Below are 17,096 nucleotides of genomic sequence, written 5' to 3'. Positions count from 1 at the left end.
ATCTCCAACCTTTCGCCTTGCCTAGGAATACTTTTCAGCGTGCCCGGTTATCAACTTATCTCGATACCCTCCATTGATGGCCATCACCGCGCCAATGTAACCTCGACGATTGTCAAGTAATTGAGTTTCCAGACTTCCCGAACTAACTTGCTTGTCGATGCCCGCGGCGCCCTCTCAGAATGGTACGCACAAGGGGACTGATCTCGATCATCCAATGCCTCGATGGCGCAGGGCAGTGGAGGGCGGTAGTTGAGCCCCCAGCAGAGACTGGAAGTGGTTGCGTCCCCCGAGTGGGGTGGAGGGGTACAAAGTGCCTGGGCAGAGAGACCGGGGGTCCCCACGAACAGAGCAGAAACCAAAACCTTGGCGTCCGACGTTTCCCAGATGTGCGGGCTGCTTCAGCCCGATGGGTCTTTTTTTTCGATCCCATCTTTTTTTCATACTTTTTCCAATTTCTCTTCTCTTTTTCTTCCATGACTTCTTCCTGAAACTCGGGGCTCTGTCAGTCGAGGCGCCGCTCCAAAAAACATGGGACCGTCATCCTGGCAAGACCGTTGACTCTCGGATCGCGAGGCTGTCGCGGTCGGTCTCTTCTCTTTTCTCGCTCTTTGACTTTACACGATACCATTGTCGTGTACATCAGCCCTTTTTCTCCATCTTCTGCTGTTTGAGAAGTCTTCAGACGATATCGGTCCTTCCGGGGTTCGTCCTTCTTTGGTTTGTAATGACACAATCTCAGGGTTTTTGGCCCCTTTCCCTCTTTTCCGCAAGTCGCCTTACTTTTTCGGGCCCAAAACTCTATAGTCGAGTGAATTGAGTTTTGGTCTGATAGTGATTTTGCCTCGAACCATTTCTCGGAGAGGGAGCGGGGGAAAAGGGAGGTGACGGGGACCTGACTAAATGGCTTCCAATTCTAACTCTGAAGTCGTGTAAGTGTTAAAAAGTTTTCTGCCCCTCGTCGGATCAGAGTGCTGCGGAAAAGGTTGATGGAAGTTAATTTCCTGTCTGTTGCTCCGGCCGGGTTCACTGCCGAGAGTCTCGAAGATTGCGCGACCTCTTTCTTCGCCAACGTCTCATGATGAGGTCTACTATGGGAGGAGCCGAGGCATCTCTAGTTGGCAGGTACATCAATTCAGACGAGCAGCTGCCGGTTCCCGGTTACCGCGTACGTAGCTGGCTTGCTAAAATACGTGCAACTGCTGCCTGTGGAATCTCTGGAGCCTGTTCGTCTGTCTTGTGTCCAGGGGTCTCGTCTTCAAAGATATCATGAGTTGTAGATCGGTCAAGCAACCTTGGATGCTTCCTCTCCATGATAATTGCCGAACGTAACTCGCTGTGCCTATTGCAGTATACAGAGATTGTGTCTCGCGGTCAAGCCAAGATAAGGACACGCGCATTGTAATGGTAGAGATAGCTCGACATCTTGGAGACCTTTTCTTGATCGACCCTGCAAAAATTTCACACTCTCCTACATCATACCGGCAACTGAACTTGTGCCAAAGTGCAAAGCATCATCCGTTCATGTAGTTTAGCACAACATTAAAGCGTAGTGTGTCATATGATATAATCATTCCATTCTTGTGACATGGAGCCATCACTCTATTGCTGGACTACCTTACACGCATGTGTGATGAATGTATTGTCCAAATCCTTTCCGAAACTCATTTCCATTCCACTTCTTCCGAGGCATTTCTATGTTATAGATAAGAGCCACCACATTCTAGAAATAATAGGAAAATAGCTATCAAAATTCCTAGAATAGTAGGAAAATCCATAGCGACGCTTCTTGGTCAAAGTCATCATGTCCTGTACTCCACGACTGACCCCATCTGACTCTTGGGCTCTCTGCTACGCATCCACCTGGCTTTGCCATGGAATTACTGTCGAAGTTGGAGATACTGTCTATTGGGGACAGCAGTCAGTTATTCTGGCATTTCTAGGGTTTCCGAGCCACCTTCGACAAACACACCTAGAGCTGTTTCTCAAGTAAGAGGATCATCTTGGAAGAACGGACCAGCCGTGGGGAGCTGACCCCAACCATAAGCATCATCACTCGACGGAAATTCCCAGTGCCCGTCCGTTTCTCCCATGGTCATTGCATAGTTGGCGACAAGCGAACCGTCGTCTATCATGACATTGTCGCTGGCGGCACCACTCATGACAGAAAGCAAGTCGCGGAAGGATTCGATTAAAGTCCTTTGGCTACTGCTTGGTGATGATATAGCCGGCGTCCTCTCTGAGAAAAATGCTGTCCCTGTAGAACTGCGTCAGTTTCTTGTCTAGTAAGGCCTTGATCTCTTTGGAATCGATCTACCTGGACTACCATCTGAGGATGAATCCGAAACTTGTTCTCCCTCGGCAACCGAGGTGTGCTCCTCGATGAATCGATTGAAGAAGGTTTCCATAAACGTATTCAAACCGCCAATGACCCGTTCCCTGTCAATACCCGGCATGCGGTCAGCGTGGGCGACCAGCATCTCCGCCGCGCTTTCTTGCCAGTAGTTTCGCATATTCGTTGCTACCTCACGGGTAGGGCTGTAGACATAGGGTGACTCTGGTGGCGGCATATCGGGGAAAACAATGGCCCAGACGGCGAACCACTGCTCCTTCACGGCGAGCTTGCGGTCTACCCTCTCCTTGAGCTCCTTCTGCTGGTCGTGGGTGATTCCGTCGGGCGGCTGGTTGGCTCGCTTGCTGCAGTCCTGTTGCCTTGTGTGACACCTCTCCTCAGTTTGCGTCTCGAACTGTCGACCGCACCTTGAGCAGTAGTGAGGCTGCATATGCTTCCGATACAGATGCTGCTTCACATCTCCGATCCTATTCAGCTGTAATAAAGAGCACCGATTGTGGGTGCGTTTGTCTGCCTTGTAGAACGGACAGGCTAAGCTGAGATCATTGTCATCCTTGTCGGTGGCTGGACCTTGGAGTCGTGATTTCTTCCTTCTGGACTCATCCGGAAATTCGTCGTCGTCACTCTGATCCTGGCCATTGGTTCCATGTTGACATGCGCCTCTTTTGCGACGTGGCGAGTCTGTATTCCTGGTCCGGTGTTCTGAGGGCTTTTCTTCACTGGTTTCGCGGCTATGCTGACAAGTATTGTAGGTCGGGCCTATCTCTGTTTCTTGTTGTGAAGGCAATGGGCAAGACCTGTTTTCCATATTTGAGCCAAGTTTCCAATGGCAAGACCAGGCGAAAGGCCGAGCATCAGACTCGAACAGCCATTGCAGATATGAGAACAGGTCTCTGCAGGTTTCAAGAGACTTCGCTTGGAGCCATCGATATCCTGTCACTAACGTGCCCAGAGCCCTTCCCTGGGAGTCAGTCTTGTCTGTAACTCGAGAGGAAATTGGGCCTATGTCCCGATAGACTTTGTCAGGACTGGCAATAAGGAGCCTTCGATTTTCAATGGGTATCGATGAAGAGGCACCCTGTCCTCGGGGAGTGACCAGGTCTCCGCCGGCTGAATTCTCTCTGGGAACTCCAATGGAAGGGATGGAGAAGGTCTTCCAACCGGTCTTTCCGGAAACAATTTCAGAACTTCGGTCCTGGACGGCTAGAGAATGGCGCGTAATTCCAGGCTGTCTGCACGTCCTGATGTCTTGAGGAAAGTCATGCTGATCTGTGGCCATGGGGTAAAAGGCCCCCCGGGAAAATTGCAGCTCGTAATGAGCAAACTCAAGAGAAGCTTCCAAGTCGAAAACTTTGGTAAGGGGCAGAAATTTTATCGTATAATTGCCAGAGTCGACCAAGCGTTCTGTTCGCAATCCCGGTTTATGAGAACGTTTTGTTGACTGAAACTTCTGTTGTAATAGTAGCCAGGTACCGAAGTCCTCGGAGGCCAGATGAGGTGCGTTGGTCAGGAGACGACCTGCACGGTAGTTGAGAGCATGGGACTCCGGGATTTCGTTGGCGTGTAACGTGTTTCGCGAAAGGCGTGGAAGTCCTGCTGTTGGACTTATCGAGTTTTCGATCATGCTCGTGTAGTTCTGACCAAGGGCCACAGGCCGAAGCTTGCCAAGTTGTCGACTAGTTGCTGCCAGTTTCGTCGAAGAGTAACCTGGGAGCACTGCTTCCTGATTTGTGTTAGATGTAGAAGAGTTGGTAAGAACCAGGGTCGCCATTGAATTGGCTTAGGTGAATGAATAGCCTTTGGTTGAGGACGTAAGATCCAGAAGTTATGGCAAAAGCAATCCACGCTGAGTGAGGTAAGGGTCCGTGACGTTTGTACGTTTGGTACACGCCTTCTCATGGACTGCTAACATCCACAGTACAGCGGGAGATATTGTATCCTCGGCTGATAATTTGTCCACATCGGCAGCACACGCCGACCAGAACCTGGGGAAGGTTTGAGGGCCACGGCAAATTCCACGGCAACTTGCCCGGTCAAGGGACAAATGAGCGTGTCGTTAAGTCGAAACAATTGATGAGCCCAGGAGAAGAGGGTCCACGATAGAATAAGTCCACGATAAAGGTATTCCACGATAAAAGGAGTCCACGATGAGGATTATCCACGTTTGGTCTTGTCCTGATGGCATCCAAGTTTGGGCATCCAGCGGTCATCCACGATTCCCTGTCCTAGGGCACAGGGTCCACGTATACGGTCAGGCGTGTAGTTTATAGTCGGCGTTGTCGTTATTATTATTGTCGTCGTCGTTCTTATCGACAAGGGCGTTGATCTATCCAAACGAACCAGTACAAAATGAAGAATGATATGAAGTGAAGAAGTAAAAATCATGAATGACAACTTCCTCTGTTTAAATATCAACCCCAAAGAGGCAGGCCCATGCGAAACCCAACAGCTCGAACAGAGAGAAAGAGCACAGTTGTGCTCCCATCATTCGCTGCAGCTCCTGCTTTCCCTTTTCCTTTCTCCGGGCATGCTCTGCATCGTGCATAACGGTGATTGGCCTTGCCCGCGTCAGTTCCGTCATCCTCCCTACCCCGGCCACCCACTTCTTCCACTTCACCATCAGGCTACGTCCACCTAATAGGTCAAGTAGGTAGGTGTCTGCTGACGAACCTGACATCATGGGCGTTTTACCTCCTCATAAAATTCCAAACACTCTGGGAAATGGGCTACTGTCCTCAGACCAAATTCCCATCCTTCCAACTCATGCCCTGCGCCCTGATGCAATGCTCATGCAGGCTGCGCCGAGAAATGCAAACACTAACAAAGTGTTGGCTATATTCCTCTAACCCAGCTGGGACAAGATGCAAGCTCCTCAGACTAATGAAAGAATGTTCTGGTAACGATATCAAGGGCATCTTGCATACATGTCTCGGCAGCCTGTTACCATTGGCAGGTACAATTGGCGACATTGGCCATAGCCGGCGTAACCAGAATGGCAGGAAAGGAACTTGATAGCTGCTCCCAGGTTCAAGTCTTAACCACAGGCCAAAAAGAAAAGAAAAAAAAAAAGAAAAAAAGTTTGGCCACAGTAAGTCCTCTCGCACATATACCCCTTTTTCGCCCATATTGCCGTCAAGCCTACTTAAGTTTTGTCAACGTCAGCTTCTATCACTGCTATTGCGCGCGGGAAAGATACTCTGTGAGTTCGTCTGGTGTCTGCACGCGCATTAGACCCAAACCAAGCCTCCTAAACCAGAGATGCCAGTCAGCCTTACGTGCTTGGCATCAGCTGGCTGTAATCTCAAGCATACAAGTTTCCATCCAGGTCAACCAAGTCACCCCATTTCCCCGTCACTAGGTAGATAAACCTCTGAAATAACAACAGGATTTGACATTATCAAAACGACCGGTGTACATTACACATTGTCCCGTTTACCATCCGTGAATGCACCGATCAATCTAAACCAACAAACAAGTTTGGAACGTATGCTTTTTCAGTTCAACAAGAAATGAAGAACCCCATCAAACGCCAGTCAGAACTGCCCAATATACCCCTGAAAGGAGAAGCTCTCTCATTTCGCTTTTTTCTCTCTTCCCCTTAGACAATGTTGTAAACCCGCTTGGCAATCAGGTAACAGCCCATGCCGAATGCCAAAAGTCCTGCGGTAATCGCCCAGAACCATTTCAGGTCCCCTTCGTACTCCTGGCCGGGAACCCACACGTTCATGCCCCACAGACCAGTGATAATGTTCATGGGCAGAACAATGGTACCCAGCACGGTCAGCTTGCCGAGAACGTCAGCCGTTTGCTCCTGTCTCTCGTTCATACGAATGTTTATTTGAGCCAAGTAGTTGCCGTGAGATCGCGCAAGGATTCTGGAGAGAAATAGTCGGTTAGCTTGGGTTAGATCAGTCTTCTCAAGGCTGAATGACTTACTTTTCATAGTGACTGAGGTTAGACGTCATGGTCACAATATGATCCTGAATATCGCCCAGGTACAGTCCAATATCAGACTTGGGTGCGACATCCCAACGTTCGTTGCAGCGCTTCGCAAATCCCTTGATGACATCTGCCTTGTTGCCGAGCAGACGGTACAAGCTCATCACTCGTTTACGGCAGTCGCCCACCCGGCGAAGCATATCGCCTTCAGATCCCACAGTTGTTCCTGTATTGCTGGCCTTCTCGTCAAAAACGTCGCTCTTGGAGTTGCCAGTAGAAGAATGCAGCCTCAGGATTTCATCATCAATGTCGTCGACTTCGTCCTCAATATTTTGGATCAATGGCACAAACACATCGGTAATGTCGTCAATGATTGCGTAGGAAATCCAATCAGAGTTGACGATAAGGTAGTCCTTCAGCTGACGGATACGTCGGCGGACGTTGGCGGGATGCGGTGTCATGGAGAAATGGAAGCTGATGACACCCTCGCGGAAGACGATTACATACATGTTGACGGGTTCCAAATAGTCCTCACTGTTCTGATCCTGGTCAAAGGATCGGTAGTTGACAAAGTAGTAGTGGCGGAATAGTTCAACCTTTTCTCGCGCCTCCTGAACCATGATATCCTCAGCTGTAAGCGGATGGATACCAAAGGCCTTGGACAACACCTTCATCTCCGCTTCCGTTGGAGAAAGGACATCGAGCCACCACACAGGTCGTTCGCCGTACCTCGGTGCGTTGACGAGCAGCTCTGGCGTCTGGGTTGTCTGGTTGCCGACGACCGGCGATCTAATACCGGTAGGGGTACGATGAACGGATCCGGCGCGGGAGCTACCACCCGAAGTTTTGTCAGGAGACTTGATACCCTCTCTTCTCTCTTGTTCGGATTGAGTATTCGCGAGTGATGGCTGCCGTGTGGGAGCTCTAGACTCCCCGTTTTGGCCAGTGTGGGAGTGATGCGTAGACAGGGGTGGCAGACCACCATCGTCTTCACTATCTGTGCTCTCGTCGTCGGAGAGAATACGCGGGTCTGGGATGAACAGCTCTTGGAAGTTACCGCCGGGCTGCACAAGTTCCGAGATTGTCTGACTGTGGATAGTGCTCTGGAATTCCTCGTTGAAGTAGGTAAAACGATAAGGAGCATCTTCCTCGGCACGGTACCACTCCCGGGTAATTGGTCGTAGACGGCCGTTAATGAGCTGAGGCTCGGTAATCCGCTTGGCGCGTCTCTCGTCGCTGCGTCCCTCCTTTTCGAAGCGGCTCCATTCTTCCAGAATACCAAGATCGGGCCAGCGGCGTCGACGACGCCTCGGGCGTTGTTTGGCAGCGGGGTCTTGAGAGTGACCTTCCTCGTCACCAATTTCCGAAATCCCGCTCGGGAAGCAAACATCCTCCTCAGCCGTCAGGGCAATGGTGTTCCTCCGTGCTAGATCGGGCGAAGAGTGATTATGAATATCCCGGTCGGAGTGTGACCCGATGCTGTTTCTTGGGCTTCCACGCGGCGAGGTACGAATATCAATCTCGTCTTCGTGAATCATGACATCCCCGAAGCTCAGATTCAGGGGGTCGGAAGGTCGGAAGGTGGGCGACCCAGGCATGGATGGTGGGTAGTTGACATTATAATTGTTGTCTTGGAACGGGGTTGCAAGCTTCGTCCTCGAGGATCTGCTGGATCCGCGTCGGCTCACTCGTTGGCGAGGATCGCTCGAACCATAGCCGGGGAACATGGGTGCGGTGGAAGAGCGCTGAATGGACCTTGACAAGAGAGGGGCACCCTCGTCCCACGAGCCGTCCTCGTCGCCACTGTCTCCCGCGTATGCGTTGCGAAGTCTGCTGCCGGTTTGTGGTGTTGTCGTCGTGGCGGGGAAGGGGGCCGAATTGTTCATTATGGAAGGCCTGCGAGGTCGGAGTGGCTGTGGTTGATCTCTGCATTGTGTAAGTCAGACATCGTTACGCCTGACATTAGGGATCACGCGAACTCACCTGTGATCCAGGAGTTCCTGGCTGTCAATGCTCGTGTTGCTTAAATTCGTGCGCTGGCGGTAAAAACCGTCTCTCTCGGGTGCCGTGGGCGGAGCTTCGTCGTGAGACTCCTCAGCGAGGACGGCGAATGACTTGCGCCGATTGCGCTTCTTCTTGGCGCCGCCGCGATGGTTCTTTCGCCGACGGGGCTGCTGCTGCTGTCCGTTCTGGTCATTCCCGTTCGCGTGGCTCGAGGGTGTCGCTGGCGGGGGCGGTGCTGTTGAGCTCGATCCGGGAGTATTGGACAGTCTCCGGGACGTCGGCGTCTGTAGATGAGCCGCCAAGGGCTGGAAGGGATTGCCAGACATGTTGGAGGCGATATGTCACACCGTCTCTTGCAGCGCTTGTGCCGACTACTGCTAGAGAGACCGGACCAGGTGGTTGCCGCAGGTCGGCGTCGAGCAGACTGCAGACGGCAGACTACCTTTGGCGTGGGTCGACGACTCCTGGTGTGTTTTGGTGGCGACTGGGGACGGTTTCCACGTGAAGCACGAAACGAACTGCGGGCGAGCTGGGGTAGATTTCAGCTGCTGGCTATTTTGAGTGGGCGTAGGCGTGGTGCGTGGGTCGGAGCTCTGTTGGAGAAATGGCAGCGCGAATACCGGATCGAATGCACTGTATTGTTTGAACGTGAAGATAAGAGATGATAGAGTGAAGTCGGGAGATTTAAACTATGCAGCGATTGACAGTAAAGCTGTTAACGAAGGCGATATAGCGCAGATATCAGGCGACCGAGACTGAGGAAGAAAAGTCTGCCGATGGTGTTGGAATTGGGGAGAGGGCGAGAAGCAGTCTAAGGAACAGCCCAGACTTGAGAGATAGAGCGATGCATCCGTTCCGTTGGTTGCTCTCGGTGATGTCAGTGGAAGGTGGAGCAACAGAGACTGAGAGAGAGGGCCTTCAAATGCTAAGCCGCTTTGAGGAGAGATCCGGCCGTCCACTACGTCCAGCACACGCACAGCTGCCACAGCAAGACGCACGGCACACCTGGGATGAGACCCCGCCCTGATGCTTCCGTCACTTGCCATTGGTCGCTACGGGGTCCGAGAGCTTTGCCCCCTCCGAAAATTTAGCCAACCAGCGGCCACCTCCGAAAGCCTGGAAAGTCTGGCCGACCTCTTTTTTCTTCTTTTCTGGGGCTTGTTTCTGGGAACACGGGTACGGGCAGGCATCGGAGCTCCAGGTCCTCACACTCCTCCAAGCCATCAGCCAACACTTGAATACAGGGCATCCAGTCAGCGAGGACAGTGCTGTTCGCTGTCAGCTGGTCGTCGTCCATCCCCACAGTGGACCGAGACTTTGATGCTCAGCGCGCTGTTCTCCAGGTGTTCTGTCGACTGCCCACGTCCTTCCCTGACGCATGACACTCCACAAGTCTCCAGGCCGTCGCACAACGACTGATAGGCAAGTACCTCAGGTACCTCGAACAGTCCAACACCTCATAGAGCTTCGACCAGCGCTCGGCTCATTGCTGAGCCTGTCGATCGGTTGCGGCAATTGAGCACACGACCTCTTGACTTTTTTGGCTTTGTGTATCTGGGCGCCGAGAGTTTCTCTCGACATTGGTTGGTCCATTTACAGGACGGTACCTGATCATCGCGCTGTATCGGGCCAGACACATGTATTTGTCTCTTCGTGGGTATTACCCAAAGAGCTGGAAAAAGTCTTACTCAGGTAAGGCAAGCCTCATAACAGGATGAGTGAGTGTGCCCGGGAGCTGAAAATTCGTCTGAACTTGAATGACTCTTTCAAGGTGTGGCCACATGGATGAAGGAATGGCTGCAGCGGGAGCTAGGTCAATGGCAGATGGGAATAAGGTATTTGGATCGAGATATACTTGCCGTGCTCTAATGGCAAAAGTCGACTGCCAGGACACCCACCTCATCGGAAAGCGGCACATCGATCATTCATGCTGGAGGGAACGGAAACTCGGCAAGGCGGACATCTCCAATGCGCATTTCCACTGCACGACATGACTTTCAGCAAACTTAAATCGTAATACCTACCCATCACATTATTGATCGACCTTCCATGTCTGACTTTGGAATAGTAGACATTGAGATGAGAGAAAGGGTCAATACTGAACCAGGGACAGGCAACCCATCAGCTTTCAAGGTCGCCGAAGCAAGTATAAAAACTTCGACTTCGGATGACTTGCCTTACTGTTCGACCACCTATATCAGATCATATCAACCACGAAATACGCCCCTTCATGCATGTTATCGGTAGGTAGTAGATAGAGTCGGCTATCCACTCACGATTGCCAAATCTCCATATGCCACTACACACCCGCTCGTCGCAAGCGGAATCGTTTACATAATGGAAAAAGTGATGAGGCTCACAAAACCTCCACGATGCTGAAGCCCAATGAGCGCCTTGTTTTGATAGCAAACAATGTCTACCCGTGATGTCTAAACTTTTCAAGAACCATCCATGCCTCCATGCCGCGCCCGGATATCAAGAAATACCAATCTTTTCTTCGTACAAGGGAAGTACCGTCTGTTGGCCTGGATGGCATCTCTCCTGCCACCTCATGCCCATCCTCCTCATTATAGGATCTTACTGGAAGTTCCACAGCTTCGCCACGAGACTATCTTGAACTCCGGACTCCGGCTCGTTTGGAAGAAACACCTTCTTGGGGATCTGGAACTCGATCACAGGCGGCTTTCTGACCTGCTTGCCCATCTCGGCTTCGAGCAACTATATCAATTGTTAGCCGGAGGTTCTTGTAATGGTCTATTTGGGTCTCTTGTGAGGCAACTTACACTGCTGTATGAGTGGTCGAGGAAGTCCTCAATGTTGTAGGACTGCTTGGTAAACTGCTCTGACATGATCTTGGCAATCGTCGCCACGTTGGGATGGTAGTGCGACTGCAGCTGCACAATCTCCCATAGACAGCTGTCAATGGCGTGCGTTTCCATGGGATCGGCCTCGTCTGCCAGGAACGGGTCTTCCACGCCCTGCGTCTCCATAAGAGCCTTGATCGCCGGGTCTCTCGTTTCCCTGTGGAGCATGAACGTGCATAGAGGGTGCCTCTTGAGAATGTTGTACATCCAGGGCACAATGAAGACGATGGCGCTCGGGGGAGCGTTGAGGCTCAGCCGTGCCAGCCTCTTGATGAAACTCGCCACCAGCACTGCAGGCAAATGGGTTGAGTTGAGGAAGGTGTCCATCAACCGGAAGAATTTCGAGCGGTACTTGGAGTGAAGGATGTCCCGGTCCAGGAGCGAGTAGAGCTTGGTGTAGAATGACGGGTAGTCGAGGTTGCGTTCCTGGATGAGGTAAAAGACACCGGAAAGCGCAAGCAGCGAGATGGAGCCGCCCGCGTCGTAGGAATCCGTCAGAAAATCGGCGAGCAACTCTGGGCGGATGAACCACGGGGCAATCTCCTTGGACATGACGTCCAGAATCTGCTTCCGCTGCTCCCTCGTCGTCGCCAGCCTCAGAACCGCCAGCCAGGCGTCTTGGCCCTGCTTCTTGTGCTGGTGCACAGAGTTGACGTTGTGCGACTTCTTCTTGGGCTTTTCGGCGTAGAAATTTCCTAATTCTTTCGGCACGTCCCCAATGTTTGAGAGTAGCTCGAAAGCGTCATCAAACACCTCCTCCTTGGGCAAAGACCCAGGGTTCTCGGCGATGGATCTGTGAGTCGTTAGTTTTGTGAACCCAAAACGTCTCGCGTGCTCCGGTATCATACTTCACGGCCTTTAGTGTGAAGAAGCGAATGTCGTCGTATTCTGTCAGATATTTCTCGACAAACTCGACACGAACATCATCACTGTCTGAAGCCAACAGCCCCCTCACAATTTGCTCAATGAAGGCGTGAGGGAATGTGTACTCCTCCTTCTCGGTGAAGTGCTGAGCCTCGGCCTTGAGGCACCTCATAGCCAGCGTCAACGCAGTCGACGCCAGATCTTCCTCCTCTAGAAGCGAAGCAAGCACGCCCTTGTACTCGAGGTACCGCTCTCTCAACCATTGCACCACCACCTTCTCCTTCTCAGCCTGTCCTGGCCTAAAGGCGAATGCTCCCGCCGAGAGCAATCTCACAAAAACCCTGCACAGGGCCACACAGGCCAGTGTCGCGGCCTCGGGCTCATCCTCTTGAGTGCTAGCGATCTGGATCAGTTTTGTGATGTTGTTGTAGTGCTTCTTGGATTCCAAAATTTCATTCTCGAGCAGTAGGATCTCAGCCTGAGGGTCGTTGCTCTCATCGCTCTCTGCTTCAGATTCGGACTCGGATTCCGATTTGGCGCGCTTCTTTGACTTCTCCTTCGTGGGAACTCTTTTCCTCTTCAGGCCGTCGGCCGAGACTTTGGCAGGCATTTCCCCTTCTTTTTTTGGCGTTAATTTTATGATGAGCTGAGCTTCAGATGTTGATATCAGTCGTCGCAGTCGTGAAAACCGAATTCAAATTTACAGCGGGTCCCAGATGAGATGGGAATTTTCATCGAGGTACCAATGTACCCTCATGCGCCGAGGTCCCACTTGCACTTGGATGAATGGAACTTGGAAGCCCAAGCGCCGGTCGGTCGTCCTGTCCCAAGTCTCCCCCCAAATTCCCGCAGCCACTGCTTCCGCCACATCACGTGATGAAATCATAGCCGTCTCGGGAGTAAGCGGTACCCGTAGACAAAATCTAACCTCACCTCGAGCAGCTCCGAATGACCTCAAACCCATAATACCCGCAACCCCCCCAATCATCACACAATGGCGTCCCGCTTGGCTCGAAGCGCTGTCGGTACGTCCAGACACATCCCTCGAAGCTTCGGCGTGTCAATTGGCTTGCTCGACGACAGCAGACAAATGTAAACGTGGTGGCTAACGCGCAGGCTCTCCCCTCCCTTCTCGAACAGGCGCGAACCTCCTCAGGCCGACCCTGGCCCGCCGCACTTTGCCCGCCATCTCGGCCTCGATCGCCGGTGCCCGCAACGCCTCCAACGTCCCCGCCGAGGATCCCAAGAAGAAGGCCCAGTCCATCGTCGACGCCCTCCCCGGCAACTCGCTCCTCTCCAAGACCGCCATCCTCTCCTCGTCCGCCGCCCTCAGCGTCTACGCCATCAGCAACGAGTACTATGTCGTCAACGAGGAGACCGTCGTCGCCTTCTGCCTGCTCGCCGTCTGGGGCGGTCTGATCAAGTACGGAGGCCCGATGTACAGCGAGTGGGCTCAGGGCCAGGCCGACAAGATCAAGGGCATCCTCAACTCCGCCCGTGCCGACCACACCCAGGCCGTCAAGGGACGCATCGAGGACGTCCAGCAGATGTCCGGTGTCGTTGACATTACCAAGTCCCTTTTCGCCGTTTCCAAGGTACGACTCTTTATGATGTAATCGATGGAAAAGGAGGCTACTTCGGAACGAGCTCGGTCGGACGGAATAATTGGCACAGCCGTGGAGCACCATCAAAAGAATTATTACAGAACAGCAGCTGACATGTTCATTTAATAGGAGACTGCTCAGCTTGAGGCTCAGGCCTACGAGCACCAGCAGAAGACCGCCCTGGCCGCCGAGGCCAAGGCCGTCCTCGACTCCTGGGTCCGCTACGAGGGCCAGGTCAAGGCTCGCCAGCAGAAGGAGCTCGCCGAGACCATCATCGCCAAGGTCACCAAGGAGCTCGAGAACCCCAAGGTCCTCCAGCAGATCCTCCAGCAGAGCATTGCTGATGTCGAGAGTACGTGCTCAATTTTCCTTCGCCAAAAACCTCCATCATCGGATGGTCCTCTCCCCGAGGATCTTCACCCAAGCTATCAATCAAGTCCTTGTTGCTAACATTCATTACCTTTGCAACAGAGATCGTCTCCTCCAAGGCCCAATAGATTCCCCACCCTTACTAGAGTCTGAGCGAGAAGCTTTCCTTTGTCCAAGGGGTCTTGTTCCCCTTGCGTGTCAATAAACACCCTGTGCATTAGCCAAATTCAAGATCTTGAGAGAAGAACGAAACTGGACCATCACTCGCCCATGTGTCGTGTAAGTGTTTAATTAGGAAAAAAGCTTATTTTACTCGACAATTGATTCAACGACCTTCAACATTGTATTTGAGGTTTCTACAGAGCTATCTAGGATGGCGTGTTGAACGCGAAGGCTTTTTTTTTCCGTCTCCCCGGGTGTCCTTAACCGTTGTTGTTGGCTGCACCACCACCTCCGCTCGCAAATCCGATCGCTCCGACATCCTCCGCCCGAGCATAGCAACGACTCAAAACGTGATGGCAACCAATTGACCAAACACTTCCACGCGCGAAATTGGCCAGCAATTATAAAAAAAAAATCACAACACATCAGGATAATCATGAAAAAGGTAAGAAGTATGTTCAATCTCGGGGTATGAAAACTATCACCGTGTCATCCTACGAAACCGTGATTCTGTCCTTCATATCCGTACGCTGTACAGCATTCCTGAACGCCTTTCCGTCCTAGCTCATGAGCAAGGTGTTGAGAGGGGGAAAATCACCAGAGCCTCCTCGTTGCGTCGAATCCGTTCTAACAAAGAAAATTATTACGCGTGATGGCGCCTAGGAAAGGTATGATGACTGGTCGACAGTGCATCTCCATCGACACACACACAGCTCAATAGATAGGCCGTGGCTCATCCCATTTTGAATGAGCAGCAGCCTTGTCCTCTGACGTCCCCGGGGTATCTTCTGTCTTGACATCCGCTCCATAGGAAATACGTCCGCTCTTGCGCCGTCTGGCACTGTCCCCTGCAATCGGTCCAATCCACTCCCACGCGCGACCAACTTCGCCGCTCCTTCCCTCTCTCTGGCTGGTCCGCACGTTGCTGTTTTGCTCAACCACCGCCTTGACCTTTATCCAAATTCGGTCTCTCTCTCCGAGCGAGTGGACCGAACGAAGCACGCCGTCGCGGAGGTTCGGGAGGAAGAGCCAAGGGTCATCAATGTCTTCCTCGCCGAGCTCCTTTTGTGTTGCCAGTCTTGATAAAACAAGGTCTACCAACGCAGGAACCTGCGCCACAGTCGCCTTGTGAGACCTGTACTTCCGCCGGACGTAAAAGTAAGCTGAAATCAACAGAATCACAGATCCAATTGAGAGTCGATGTTTTGCCAGGCCGAGTCTGACTGAGCGCTTGAGGGTGCAGCCGATCGGTAACCGAGCGAGAGAGGTAGACGAGAGGTAGGCGTCTGAAATTGAGGTGGAATTGGCCTTTCTACTTCGGGCACATCCGATCTGGTTAGTACACTGGTCAGAATGGTGATTTGACGATACTGATATACGAGCGAAAGGGGGTTCTTGACAGGACTCTGACAAAGGAAAGAAGTATGAGGACTTACGGTGCCACTTCTACTTCCTCTCTACCCTTGACTTCTCCGATCGCGGCGACCCAAAGGTCGTCAAACTCTTGCTTGTTCATCTTCTTGCTCCGCTTTGCACTAATCGCAGCCTTCAGCTCCTCTTCTGCAATGGATGGTGACGCTGGCGCCTGACCAGCATCTACAGTGGAATCTCCACATTCGAATTGCGCGCGGCGCTCTCTTAGTTCCTCGACCGCCTTGTCCGCCACAGCCTTCACTCTTCTGACCTTTTCGCCGTCCGGCTCACATGTGGGTGGAAGTGGAACCAAACCGCCCAAAGCCAGAGGGTGAGGCTTCAAAATGAAGTCAGGCTCGCAGCGAACAGTGAAATCTTCGTAGCAGTAAGCGTGCTGTGGGCAAGGCTCGCACTGGGGCTCTGCAAGCTGCACTGCCCAATCGGGAACTGCGACCTCAGGAGGGATGATTTGCGTGGCAGGTCGACCGAGTCCGCAGTAGCCAACAGCAACCTTCTCCTGTCGATACCACGCACCGTACGCTCCGAACAGGGAGATCGCAAGAGCCCAAAGAGGTTTGGCGAGACTACGTCTCGGACGTGGAGGTGACGCAGGCCGCGGAGCTAGGGCTCTTTCACCACCGGCAGCCATCTCTTGTTCCATCTCGAACTGTGCATCAGGGGTGAACTCTTCCCCAGCCTCAACCTCAAACTCTTGAGGTTCGGGTGTCTGCTCGCGAAGAAGATTGCTGACAGGAACCTCGAAGGCATGGGACTTTCTCGACGATTTGGGGCGATCCTCGGCGTAGTGACCATCCGTTCGTCGTCGAGGGCTACTTTCAAATTTGCCATTTGCGAAATCTAGGCCAGTGGTCTTTCTTCGTCCAGTGGGGCTTGTGATGAGCTGCGTTGCTGGGCTCCCACTCTGGAAGGGGTTCTCTGTAGAGAAGTACTGTGACTCTCTACGGTTGAAGAAATCCTCCTCGGACTCTTCCTGCTTGATCTTCGGAATCTTGGGAGTGACAGCTCGCTTGCGAACAGACTTGGGCGGCTCAGGCTCGGTGTAAGGCTCGATGTAAGGTTCAGGTTCAGGCTCTGGCAATTGTCGGCTCGCAGCTCGGACCTTCCGCTTCGTCGGGCTGACTGGAGCCGGCACTTCTTGCTCATATTCCTCACTTCTGATCCGAGCAGATGCTTTGCGCGGCGATCTCGATCTCGTCACCCTCGGCGGAGGAGGAGCAAGGTCGTAGTCGTTATCGAAGTCGTCAGTGTCCTGAGAGCTCCCAGCGTCGACAATGCCGTAGCTTGATCTTTTGGCCTTGGCTTGTTTCGCCAGAATCTTTTTGGCTTGAGGCACAACCTGCTCTTCGAACAACTGGATGAGCTGGGGCTTTTTGGCTGTTGCGGGGTACTGGATGTCGTGCGCGACGAGGATCGAGCGGAGCCGAGGAACTGTCAGTGACTTGGGGTCGAACCCAGGCTGAAGGTATTCGTAGTCGTCCATGTTGAAGCAGTTGGAGATGCCGTCGA

At 52.6% G+C, this 17,096-nt stretch overlaps 6 protein-coding genes across 6 annotated transcripts; 1 reads left to right on the top strand and 5 right to left on the bottom strand.

Annotated features, from left to right (window-relative positions):
- Window positions 1–83: 83 nt before the first annotated feature.
- On the bottom strand, window positions 84–4,121 carry CLUP02_05259 (uncharacterized protein; the record flags this gene model as incomplete). The annotated part of the gene is made up of 9 exons (XM_049284267.1): window positions 84–393; window positions 444–484; window positions 536–913; window positions 1,028–1,111; window positions 1,198–1,339; window positions 1,421–1,447; window positions 1,782–1,902; window positions 2,015–2,254; window positions 2,315–4,121. 9 exons carry the CDS (start codon window positions 4,119–4,121, stop codon window positions 84–86), a joined length of 3,150 nt encoding a protein of 1,049 aa, XP_049141410.1.
- A 1,403-nt stretch (window positions 4,122–5,524) lies between these two features.
- Window positions 5,525–5,745, bottom strand: CLUP02_05258 (uncharacterized protein; the record flags this gene model as incomplete). The annotated part of the gene is made up of 2 exons (XM_049284266.1): window positions 5,525–5,597; window positions 5,690–5,745. 2 exons carry the CDS (start codon window positions 5,743–5,745, stop codon window positions 5,525–5,527), a joined length of 129 nt encoding a protein of 42 aa, XP_049141409.1.
- A 203-nt stretch (window positions 5,746–5,948) lies between these two features.
- CLUP02_05257 (CorA-like Mg2+ transporter) lies at window positions 5,949–8,619 on the bottom strand (the record flags this gene model as incomplete). The annotated part of the gene is made up of 3 exons (XM_049284265.1): window positions 5,949–6,225; window positions 6,287–8,215; window positions 8,273–8,619. The coding sequence occupies 3 exons, from the start codon at window positions 8,617–8,619 to the stop codon at window positions 5,949–5,951; spliced, it is 2,553 nt and encodes an 850-aa protein (XP_049141408.1).
- Window positions 8,620–10,870: 2,251 nt separating this feature from the next.
- On the bottom strand, window positions 10,871–12,631 carry CLUP02_05256 (CBF/Mak21 family protein; the record flags this gene model as incomplete). The annotated part of the gene is made up of 3 exons (XM_049284264.1): window positions 10,871–11,011; window positions 11,077–11,950; window positions 12,006–12,631. 3 exons carry the CDS (start codon window positions 12,629–12,631, stop codon window positions 10,871–10,873), a joined length of 1,641 nt encoding a protein of 546 aa, XP_049141407.1.
- Window positions 12,632–13,015: 384 nt separating this feature from the next.
- On the top strand, window positions 13,016–14,122 carry CLUP02_05255 (ATP synthase subunit 4; the record flags this gene model as incomplete). The annotated part of the gene is made up of 4 exons (XM_049284263.1): window positions 13,016–13,046; window positions 13,162–13,616; window positions 13,755–13,977; window positions 14,097–14,122. 4 exons carry the CDS (start codon window positions 13,016–13,018, stop codon window positions 14,120–14,122), a joined length of 735 nt encoding a protein of 244 aa, XP_049141406.1.
- A 748-nt stretch (window positions 14,123–14,870) lies between these two features.
- CLUP02_05254 (uncharacterized protein) lies at window positions 14,871–17,070 on the bottom strand (the record flags this gene model as incomplete). Its single annotated transcript, XM_049284262.1, has 2 exons — window positions 14,871–15,468; window positions 15,593–17,070. 2 exons carry the CDS (start codon window positions 17,068–17,070, stop codon window positions 14,871–14,873), a joined length of 2,076 nt encoding a protein of 691 aa, XP_049141405.1.
- Window positions 17,071–17,096: the final 26 nt, after the last annotated feature.

Source organism: Colletotrichum lupini, chromosome 3 (assembly GCF_023278565.1).
Source record: "Colletotrichum lupini chromosome 3, complete sequence".
NCBI lineage: Eukaryota > Fungi > Ascomycota > Sordariomycetes > Glomerellales > Glomerellaceae > Colletotrichum > Colletotrichum lupini.
This window is presented reverse-complemented; position numbering and strand designations above follow the sequence as displayed.